Genomic DNA, 12,324 nt, shown 5'->3' on the forward strand with positions numbered 1-12,324 from the left:
GCTCTAGGAGCGTGGGCTTCAGTAGTTGTGGCGCACGGGCTCAGTTGCTCAGTTGCGTGTGGGATCTTCCCGGACCAGGGATCGAACCTGTGTCCCCTGCATTGGTAGGCGGATTCTTAACCACTGCGCCACCAGGGAAGTCCCAAAAATGTTTTCAACATGGCAAAGCTAACCCCAGCAGAGCAGCATGCTTCGAGCCTATCTCCCATGACCCCAAATCTTCCTGCTAGAGCACTGAACAGCTCCACTCTTTAGTTAGTGGCTTCTGAAGAGGGCACTGTGTCTTACATTTGTATTCCATGTTGCCTAGAATGTATTAGGCACTCAGTAAGTGTTTCAGTGAATATTTATTCTCCCCTCCTCCCCTTTGCCTTTCCTTGATGGCATGGATTTTACAGACTTAGACTTAAGAGTAATTTTGGTGAAGGATGAAAATCTTTGGTGTATTTAGGGGTTAATAAGCAAAGAAAGTGGGAGGCCTCTTGGTAGATATGAATAGCTGTAACTAGGTAAAAACTTCACAACATTTTGAAAGTCACTTGTATGGTCGATTGTGCTATCTCCATCATTTAATTCTCTCTTTGATCATGTGGGTTGTGGATGGAGAATACATGGACAGGAATTGCATGGTTTTCCCTCCAAATCTATAGGTATTCAGAGCAACTTATTTTAGTTGATAAATTTAGACTTGTTGTTATTGAATATTTCAGTACGGTATTAAACAATGAAAAGGCCAAAAGCTGTAAAGAAGGAAAAGGAGATTTGCATCATGGTAGGATAACAGCCTTCTAAGTGTTCAAGTAAACTTTTTCATAGTTAAACTTAGAATTTAAGCTAAGTATTTGTGTATTATTGGGATCATAATTCATGTCTGTTTTTGATCATCATGGTGTGTTCATCATAGGACTGCTTGGTTCATTCATATAAATATTAATTGAGTACCAAAAAATAATTAAATATATTTATGTTACTGGCAGTATTAGAACATGCTCTATCTATATCTTTAAATTTTCCCTAAAGTAGCACTTTCGGGAATTAGAGATAAGATAGGGAATTGGAGATAAAGTTTTTACAAACATATTGAATTTTTATTTTATGAGTAAAGCTTTTGAAGTCTTTTATTTCAATATGTATGCAGTGGATGGATGAAATAAGGACTATTATTTACTGTAGTTAGTTGAAAGAGAAACCAAGAGAAAAATGTTGCTGTGAGTGACAGACTGCAAAGGAAAAATTAATAATCTTCGCAGATTCATGAAGTTCTTAATATTACTTACACTCTACTGATTATAGTGCTGTGTTTATGTAAAATTTAAGATTAAACTCATACCAAGATAATTAATGTTAGGTATACTATAACAGATATGTATTTATTTTAGAAAATAGTTGAATACCTTTATACCTGAACGTCTTTGCCAGATATACAAAATGAACCACTGATGTGTCTTTGCATTCAGCATCTGATAAAGCCATTGTCATGTATACCTTTAATACACGTATGCTTAATATAGACCATAATTTGGAAAAAACTCTATAAGGAATAGCTCACAGTTTATCCACTTAACTGTCTTTGCCTTTTACAATTTGGTAGCATGCTTTCCCTCACTCATTCTAAGTGACATTAAGTAGATTGTGATTGAGTTTTGTTTTTTAGGGGTTGGTAATGGGTATAAGATATCAAAGCATTAAAATTCTTTATACACGTTAATAGATGTCTGTGCTTGACATAGTAGACATATTAAAATGATAGTTGTGTTTTTTCATACAGTCATTACAGATTGACATCCAGGAACTGAGGTATGATGAAAATAAATTGTATAAAGTAAATAAAAAAACTGGGAAACTAGACTTTACTGAATTAATATAATGGAGGCATTTTTAAATTATGAGAAAAATTTTTGTTTTTTTTTAAGTGGAGAGTGCGCAAAGAAGCCATGATGGGACTTGCCCAGATCTATAAGAAATATGCTTTACAATCAGCAGCTGGGAAAGATGCTGCAAAACAGATTTCATGGATCAAAGACAAATTGCTACATATATATTATCAAAATAGTATTGATGATAGGTAAGTTAAAGACACCACATGTAAAATGTTTAGTGCTTTTGGTATTATGTAACTGTTGTTGAGCTGTTGTTTTAGGCTAACTATTTTCTTTATAACTTTAAACTCCCTCCTCAGTTTTTACTGCAAATTAAAGGTAGTGAGTGACTAGTTGCTTTCCCACCAAAGCCATAAATGAAGTAGTAATGTACATATAACTTTAGGGATGGATATGTCTTTTATGGTCATTTTCGTATACTGTGTTTTAACAGAGTAATATTTGAAAGTAGGAGTGTATGTAATTATTTAAATTTTGTTTCATAGATAATTGTGTTATAAGGATTCACATTCATTTTTTCAAATAAAATTAAAATAAGTATACAACCTTTGGATTTAGACATTTTAAATACAAACAATTCCTACTCAAGGCTAAAAAAACTAGTTTATAAATTTATATAAAAACACATTATCTGAATATAATCTTTGTATTTTTCTATTCCAGTGTGTAAGGTTAGATCTTATATGGAACCTAGCGATTTAGTAGTTAGTAGAACTGTAAATTCTGCTTGCAGTCTGCATTGATTTGATGAATTTTTAGTGGGGTCCAAATGATCTTGCTTATTAACAGGTGAGAATGAGAAAATTAAGAACCAGTAGGACATCTTACAATTTTAAGAGGTATGGGAAGCAGAAACTGAGTATCTTAGGTTGATATTATCTAAGAGACTTTATAGTTATTATTTTTAGAAAATTGACGTTTTTAAGCTTTTTGAGCGTGTGGCATCAGTGCACAGAGATTTGCATTATGGTTTCATTGCCCACCCCCCACCATTTAATTTTTCTTTTCTCCTTTTTTTCTTTTTTTTACTTTTATCTAGGTCTCTTTTCATGATGATCACTACAAAAAGTCAAGAATCTTAAACATTTCTTTATGGTTAACTTATAGATGTTTAGAATTTGTCACTTGGAAGGTTCTGGTGTAGTTTTTTAACCCTTTATTATTTAGCCAATGAAATTGAGTCCCTGGTATATAACTTGCCAAGGTCATGCAGAAGTAGTTAATCTTAGTTAGGTATAGGACTGTTTCCAGTACATCCAGCTAAAATTTTTTCTTTGGCTCTTCTTCGTATAGAAAGAAATCTTTGATTTGGAAATCTCATCTCTACTCAGAAAGAAGAAGCTCTTTTATATGTGTTCTTTATGTGTTTTGGAAATTTACATACATATTTAATACGTACATTTAAAGAAATTAATACAGTACTTTATGTTTTTTCGTAGATTGCTTGTTGAACGGATCTTTGCTCAATACATGGTCCCCCACAATTTGGAAACTACAGAACGGATGAAATGCTTATATTATTTGTATGCCACACTGGATTTAAATGCTGTGAAGTATGTTTCAAATGTTAAACTCTGTTCTTTCCGTCTTTTGCAGTATGTTGGATTTTATGGAAAAGAAAACAACTGTATTTTTAAATGTCAACAATTTATGTAATGCAAACATTGTTTAAATGGTCAGACACAATAAAATACTTGGATAGGATATTTTTTCAGAAAGTACTGCTATTAACATGAGATTAACAAGGATTTTTGTAACTAATTAAAAAACAGAGCTGATTGACATGGAATCTTTTAGGATTTAGTTTTTCTCTCTCCAGATTTTCATATTGTTGTCTCAAGAAATGCTGATGTACCTTTTGTTTTTGTTTGTATTCCTTAAGGCATTAGAAAGGTCCATATTGTGAAATTAGTACTTTCTTATTTTCACCTGATACTGATTTGAATTATAGAGTAGGGCAGTAGGATACATATTTTTGTGCTGCATAGCCTCAACATGGTGTTATAGTTTGATATAAAGGTAAGCACAAATACATTTTTATGACCATGTTTCATTCAGAAAGTGCTTTTGTATGGCTTTGTAGGGAATTGGCATTTTGGACATGGGAGAGGCATTGCTAATTGAATCGTACTGAGGCTTAGGAAATTGAGGCCTAGAGATGGATATGCTCTAGGTTTCAGAAAGTTTAGATCATCAGTATTCCAGTGAATGTGTAACTTAATCCCCAGCTAATGGGGATTAAATATTCAGAAATTAGAAGTATACGGAGCTGTATATAATTTTCATTCCTACCACAGCTTAATGGGACTTTTAACTGCACTTCCCACATGGAAATTATTATGTATGCTATTTATATCTTTCATAGGAATGTTGAGAAAAAGGGTTGTAGGGGGAGAAATGTACATTTCTTGATACCCACTGTACTTCAGGCACAGGAATATGTGTTAACTGTGGCTGCTTTTCTGCTACAATTGGCAGAGTTGAGTAGTTTCAACAGGGACCTTATGACCCACAAAGCTTATAATATTTACTTTCTGGCCTTTTATAGGAAAAGCTTGGAAACTCCCAGTATAAATGATTTTTTTTTCTGTTTTACACATGATGAGCTGAATCCCACAGAGATCAATGAACTTGCACAAAATCACACAAGTAATAAGAGACAAAGCCAGAATTTTTTTTTTTTTTTTGCGGTACGTGGGCCTCTCACTGCTGTGGCCTCTCCCGTTGCGGAGCACAGGCTCCGGACGCGCAGGCTCAGCGGCCACGGCTCACGGGCCCAGCCGCTCCGCGGCATGTGGGATCCTCCCGGACCGGGGCACGAACCCGTGTCCCCTGCATCGGCAGGCGGACTCTCAAGCACTGCGCCACCAGGGAAGCCCCAAAGCCAGAATTTGAACTCAGTTCTTCCTGGTTCCAAAGCTCATTCTTTTTCCACTGCGTATAGTAAAATATGTTACCTCTATAATTAATTGTAAAACATAAAATTTTCATATGCTAGCATCTGTGGAATTGTAATGCATCCTTTTCTTCATGGTGCAGTTGATGGCCTCTTAGAATGGATGAGATAGGATATGTATATATCCCATTTGAAACAACCTATTTAAATCACATCCAATCTGGACTCCTTGACTCGGTTCAACTGTCATTCAGGAGTAAAAGTGAATTAAAGACACTTGCAAGCAAAAAATGAGAGTTCACCACTCATAAATCCTACTTGAAAAAATTACTAAAGAATAAAAAAGGAAATTGAATCCAGAAGGAAGGAATAGGATAAAATTTTCTTTACAAGGGGTTGGGGTCTGGATTAAAAAGTAGGTTATCATCTAGGCTGATATTGTGCCAGTGTACACCACTGCAATGATATGTGAACTCTCTTGAGAGTCCCTGGGATACCCTGCCCCATGCCAGGGTAGACCCTGTCAGATAACAACATGTTAAGATGGCAGGTAAAGTGTTCTAATGTTCTTTTGTCATATAAGAGTGAGGACAGACATGTTGATTAATTAGACCATGAATCAAGTGTGCATATTAAAACTTTGAGTCACCCCTAAAAAAATAGAATTCGAATGTATAACTTCTAAACCCATAGGAGCAAAAAATTAATGAAAACCTTAATACCAGAAGTGGAAAAGAAAATAAAAAATAATTGAAAATAGAATACACAAAACATAAATAGCAGTTTCAAAACTAAATATTTTTATCAGATATCATTCATCACTTAAATGACAAGTCCATTTGATTGAATTAAAAAGAAAAAATGGTGACATAGGAGATATACTGGAAGATAATGTCATGGAAAAGCTGAAAGTAATTTCCAATCTGTGGATCAATTGATTCTACAGAAATGGTTGGTGAGTGAATGAGTATTTATCTCTTTTAAGTTAAAATACTTAGAGAGAGAGAGAGATAATGTTTTTAAAATTACTTTTTATTTTAATCAACTTCTTGGAATTAAGTGACCAACTATACACCTAATGCTTCTTAACATTTTATTACTTACACTTTAACTTTACATTTATCTGTGATTATTTTCTCCAAAAGTCTTTACACTTATTATCCTGAAGTATTTAATGCACACAAATCATGAGCTTTGAAGCATAGTAATAAAATAAAACTATGTATGAATCTACCACCCAACTTGTGAACACTTCTCTCTTTCATCCTCCTATCTTCCTCCCAGAGGAAACCACTAGCTTTAATTTTGTGTTTCTCATTTCCTTTTAAAAAAGTTTTATCATATGTATGTATGTATCCCTTAATAATATATTTTTAATTTTTGCTTGTTTTTGAACTTTATGAAAACGGAATAATTGTGGGTATACTCTTCTGTGACTTGTTTTTTCACGCCACTCTATTACGTTCCTAAGCTTCATCTACTCTATATGTATAGCTTGTGGGTCATTCATTTTCACTGTGGTACTGAATTACTTTGTCATTAAACCACAGTTTTATTCCATCATCTTGGCATTGCAAATCTGAGTCAGTGCAAAGAATGGACATTTGTGTCTTTCCATTTTTTTAATAATACAAATAGTACTACTGTGAACATTTTTCAATTTAGTATACACGTGCAAGGGTTTCTCTAACGTATGGTTATGAATGGTTCTCAAATTTGGCTGCACATTGGAATCACGTGGAGAGGTTTAAAAAATACTGACACATGAATCTCATCCTCAGAGATCGTCATTTAATTTTGTCTGGAGTGTAGTGTGGGCATTGGGGTTTTTAGGAAAGCGTTTCTGGAGATTGTAATGGGTAACCAGGGTTTAGGATCACTGGTATACAGCTATGACTGGAATTGCTGAGGATGCACATTTTCAGCATTATAAACTAGTCAAATTATTTCCCAATATGATTATACTAATTTATACTCTTACTCCAAAACATTATCAGGCATCTTATTTTTTGCCAATCTTTTGGGGGTCACATTTTTTCTCATTTTTTTCATTGGCCTGAATACTAATAATATTGATGTTTTACTTAATGTTTCTAATTTCACCACAGTCCTCTGTATATAATACTCTGTATTATAACACCTGTCCTACTTCATTCATTTACATTACCATTCTAGCCCAGAAAGTCATTTGAATTTTTGTGACCTCTAATTAGTTTGAAAAGTACTTTAAAATAGCTGCTTAGGGGGCTTCCCTGGTGGCGCAGTGGTTGAGCGTCCGCCTGCCGATGCAGGGGACACGGGTTCGTGCCCCAGTCCAGGAAGATCCCACATGCCGCAGAGCGGCTAGGCTCCTGAGCCATGGCCGCTGAGCCTGCGCGTCCAGAGCCTGTGCTCCGCAATGGGAGAGGCCACAACGGTGAGAGGCCCGCGTACAGCAAAAAAAATAAAAAATAAAAAAAAATAAAGTAGCTGCTTGGCAGGTGGGTTCCTGCTAAGAACTTGTTTGGTAAGGATTTTTCTTATTTACTGAAAGAGCCATATATTTTATTCTATATCTGTGTTCTTTTGGGGAAGACAAAATACTTCCTATATTTTAGACTTTTTGATGTGTACCCACTTTTGGGTAAGTCCCTAGGTTAACTGTAAGTATACTGATTACTGGAAAGGAGAATAGAGGCAAGCTTGGGTACTGTCTGATCATGGTGTGTATTTCTACCTCCCCCAAGTTCCCCAGAACAACTGTCAGTGACAAGAGTAAGTGGTAGTATCAGGTGTCCTGGTTGTGATCTTCTCTTTCATTGATCAGGCTCTCATCTAGATAGTTTTGAACTGTGGAGTCTGATGGGTAATTTGCCAGTTGGGAATAGAAGGTTGGAGGAGAGTTTCTCTTCAACATTTGGACAGGTTTCTGACTGCAGCCCAATGGTAGTCGTTTGTTTCTTTGAACTGACGCAAACCTGTGGTATGTTGGTGCAAACAAGAAGCCATAGTGAGGGAACTAGTTGTCTACTTAAAATGTCACTTAACAAATGGAAGAGTATCCAGGCTCTATCCAGATTTTTCACGTTTATTTAGTGACAGAGCTGGAATTCAGGCTAATGTTAAATAAATGGATATTTTTCTTCCTATTGTAGTAATACTGCTTCTACTAGTACAACTTTTTTTCCTTAAGTACTGTTTAGAAAGGCAAAGCACAAGGACAAATTGTCTTTGCTGCTTAATATAATTTAATTGAAATGCTCAAGAGGATGCTCCCCCTGAATGTTATAATACAAATTCTTAGTCAGTGATGGTCACTTTTTGATTTAAGCTATAGCCATGATAGTTTATAATAAGCTTTAGAATTGCTTAAGATTTCATCTTTAAGTTAATAAATAAGATAATTTCTGCTTTATTTTTCTGCTTTAAGTGAAAGCAAGTTTCAAAATCCAGGGCTTTCAGAAGTTTTAAGTAGTGATAAAATGTATAGGTAAGGAGAGAATTCATTGACTTTGGAGTTCACAAGTAATTTCACAGATGACTACTCTGTTTCTTTGAAAATTATTTACAGTCCTCTGGATAATGGTCATTTTTGTTTTAATGTTTACATTCGTAAAGTGTGCCAGTTAAACTTTGTGGAACTTTAGTAACTGGAAGACAGTAAAGTTTAGCTATTTCAAGATGAAAATGCCCCAGTACTGTTGTTTTGCCAGTACCATGTTGAAGGGACTACTATGAAGGAATTGTCCAAATTTAAGCTAATTTGTCTCCTTTAAAAAATACAAAGATATTTTTAAAACATACTGCTGAGGAGGGTGAAAATATTAAACAATTGCCTTGTCTATCAAAAGAAAAAGTGTGTTTTTATATGGTTTTATATGCTTCTATATTAAATTACTCTTATGGCAGTGCTTCATATGTGTGATAATGGAGGTTAATAGAAGTATAGATAATTGAAAACAATGAGAAGTATTATTTGGTTTTGGAAAATTTCCTTTTTAAAATTTTAAATGTGAGTGGTTCTGATATTCTATAACTTAATATTTAAATAACATTAACTGCTGTCTGTGATTTATGTATATTTTTTTGAGTACCTATATAATTTTTTTTAGATTTAAATTTCTGCCTGAGAACAATAGAAGTGTTATGGTGATCAAAATTTTTGCCATATAAAATGAATGTTCACTTATATACATATAATGTAATTTATAAATATTACTTATAAATAAAAGTATATAATATAATGTAAAATTATAATATTTTTGTTTCAGGAAAAAGTATCTCCGTTCTCTCAGGGCTCAGTCTTTTCCGTTTGTGTCTTTTATTCCTTTTCATCCGGCCTGCTATTGAATACAAGACCTTACTCCATTAAATATTGCTTTATTTCTTAAGTTTGTAATCTCTGCAGTTCATTGCTATGCCCTTGCCTACAAACATGTTCCAGTTAATGATAGATTTTCACTATTTTTATACAAAAGAAAAACAACCACCACTAATCCCTTTCTTTTGATATAGCCATCTCTTCAAATGTTATTATCTCTTATATTTGACTTCTCTCTTTCTCTTCATGTATCATCGGTTGCTTAGTCCTGTAAATTTTACCCTTCTCTGTCATCTCCATTTGTAATTTGAACTCCTAGAAAAAATTAACATGGTTGGGATATTCTGGAAGGATGTTTATCCCGTTTTGTTATTTAAATTTATGTATGTGTTTTTCAGAGCACTGAATGAAATGTGGAAATGTCAAAATCTGCTCCGACATCAAGTAAAGGATTTGCTTGACTTAATTAAGCAACCCAAAGTAAGTTATCAACATTTTTGCTAGTGTTGAACAGCTATTTCTGTGTGGAACACTTCTGACTCTAGAACCTATGATCTCTAACTTAGAACACTGAAATTTTTAAGAAACTTATTGCTTAGAAAAATTTAAATTTACTATATCTGCAAAAGGTGATACCCAACAGGAAGGAGAATGTGCTTCTGTGTACACAGAATGAAGCCTTTTTTGGTAGCTTTAAAATTAAAAAAATAAAACCAAAACAATAACTCAGCATTATTGAAAGCATAGAAAACAGTAAAATTACACTTAATGTTGCTACACTGAAATGCTCCCATCATCTTTATATAGTCTTGTGGTTATAGAAAGTTTTAATATCATGTAATTATAGTTTAGTATCATGATATTTTTACTTATAATTAATATGGTAATTTTAATGTATTACCTGGTCTTCATAATTATAATTTAATGGTGGTTATTCATCCAGTTGATGTTGTTTGAGAATGTTGTATGTAGGCCTATAAAAAGTATAATTCATCTAAAAATCAGTGTGCCTGGTCATTTTAAATTGCATCCAGGGAAAACAGTGTAGTGTTATTTTTTGTTTCTTTTTCAAGCACAGTGGACCACCCCCCACCCCACCCCCCCCCCCGACATACACCTCATGTTCATAGGACAGAGGTCAACAGAATGGAGTTGTTTCATCTAAGGGGAGAAAATTTCCAGTTTTCCTAGGTGTAAATCTTGCCATTTGCCCTAAAAATCAGTAAGCTAACAGTAGTTGTTTGAGTGGTTTTTAGTGACCTCACTTTTTTCTTAACCTCTAAATCACTAGTAATAAGGCATTTCATACCACTTGTTTGCCTGATTGAAGCTTACAACTGAGTAGTATTTTTGTTTTATAGGCTAACAATGACCTCTTTGTTTATGGTTTATTGAACATAATTTAACCTTCTGTGATTCCTGAGTATATTGAACCTGCTAGAAGAAGTTTTTCCTTATAGTCAATGACTTAAAACTAGTTTTAGAGATTCTGCTATTTCAGTACGTTCTGTGCGAAGGAGGAAAATTGGAAAATCCCAGTTAAGTTAGTGTGTTTCAACCAAATAAACGTGTGTTAGTCAGTGTTATAATGCAGTGTTGATGTGTTTCAGATAATAAGCTCTGGTTAAAGTGCCCTTTTTTGCCACCTAGAGACTTGTTAATTTACTTCCTTTAGGTAAAGTTGCAAGAATGTTCTTATTTGCATGTGTATAAAATTATTCCTGATTTTAGGCATTATTGAAGTCATTAGCAGCTGAATAGCATAAGTGTGTAGATCATATGTTGAACAGTGTGATGTATGAGACGGTAACCAAAAATAACTTTGCTTTTGACTCTCACTGTCCCTTTAAATTTTATTTAGTGGGGGCTTCTGTCCTTTGCCTGTTCATAAAAACTTGGGAGGGTCTCATGACATTCCTGTTCAGTCTACATGAAATAAAATACAATCTCAATTCAGTTACAATGTTTTATTCCCTTCCACTTTGTGGTATTTTCCCTTAAATTATCTTAAAATAATTAACAAGTTATCCAAATCAAAGAGGGAATTCTCATTCATGTGTGGTGGGGGATGAAGAAGAAACAGAATGGAGGAGGATAGTACTCTAAAGTGGAATTCTAGTGAAAGGAGAATTCATAGTCTCTTATTACTTAATATTCACTTTATACTGAGAATTGTAGTAGATATTATAAAGTTAGAAAAAAAATACAAAGCTGTGTTTAACTTTTATAATTCTGCCTATTTTACCAGGAAGACTCTTAGATATAATAATCAGTACATGTTTCATTGGCTTCCTCATTATTCCTTCTGATTAAGATAGTTTTTATTCTTTCTTAGTAATGTAGCTCTTCTACTTCATGTAACTAAATTGATTTGCTCAGTGTCACTCAAAGTGACTCTGTAGTTTGCAGTATTGTACTTTTTTTTTTTTTTTTGCGGTACGTGGGCCTCTCACTGTTGGTGGCCTCTCCTGTTGCGGAGCACAGGCTCCGGATGCGCAGGCTCAGGGGCCATGGCCCACGGGGCCAGCCACTCCGCGGCATGTGGGATCTTCCCGGACCAGGGCACGAACCCGCATCCCCTGCATCGGCAGGTGGACTCCCAACCACTGCGCCGCCACCAGGGAAGCCCTGCAGTATTGTACTTTGTTGGTGATGTTTCTTTTTCATGTGGATCAACTTCTAGTAAGGCCAGCACCACCTCTTTCCCCCCAAATTGAAAAACAATAGAAATCTTATGTTTCTAGTCAGATCTATTAAGTTCCAAATATTTGGGAATTAGCTCTTGTATGCTATTCTATTATTCTTTGTCTCTCCTTCCTTTTAGAAAGCTCCTTCTCAATAGGGACAGTTTATTTGTTTATTTTTTGATTTGTTGCTTTCACCCCAATGTTTCTCTAGCTCAGTATTTTATGCAGAGTTGCTCAGGGACTTTTTTTTTTAGTAACACCTGATGGAATGAATAACTAGTATTCTTAGAAACATCTTTTATACATGTGACTTTACAGAGTGTATTACGTGCAGCACAATGTGATGAACACATTCATTCACTGAAATACTACCCTGATGCAACAAATAACTAGCACTCTTGGAAAATTTTTGTACCTGTCAGTGGCATCTTCATTGTCTTCATCCAGTGTCTCCCCAGTGGCTTCATGACTATGCCTTATAATCCTCAGGGTTAACGATTTTAGGAATACCTCAGTTCAATCAGAATTATATACTTAATTGTCAACTTTTTGTTTGAGATA

General features: G+C 34.6%; 1 protein-coding gene across 6 annotated transcripts in view; it reads left to right on the plus strand.

The window, feature by feature from the left end:
- PDS5B (PDS5 cohesin associated factor B) overlaps positions 1 to 12,324 on the plus strand; it is a 197,080-nt gene that overhangs the window by 103,750 nt on the left and 81,006 nt on the right. For all 6 annotated transcript variants that reach the window (XM_069540023.1, XM_059996004.1, XM_059996005.2 and 3 more), the window contains 3 exons: positions 1,914 to 2,065; positions 3,320 to 3,433; positions 9,475 to 9,556. In XM_069540023.1, coding sequence (XP_069396124.1) covers positions 1,914 to 2,065; positions 3,320 to 3,433; positions 9,475 to 9,556 — 348 coding nt within the window. The remainder of the gene's footprint in view (positions 1 to 1,913; positions 2,066 to 3,319; positions 3,434 to 9,474; positions 9,557 to 12,324) is intronic.

The sequence above is a fragment of the Delphinus delphis genome, chromosome 18 (genome assembly GCF_949987515.2).
Source record: "Delphinus delphis chromosome 18, mDelDel1.2, whole genome shotgun sequence".
Lineage (NCBI taxonomy): Eukaryota > Metazoa > Chordata > Mammalia > Artiodactyla > Delphinidae > Delphinus > Delphinus delphis.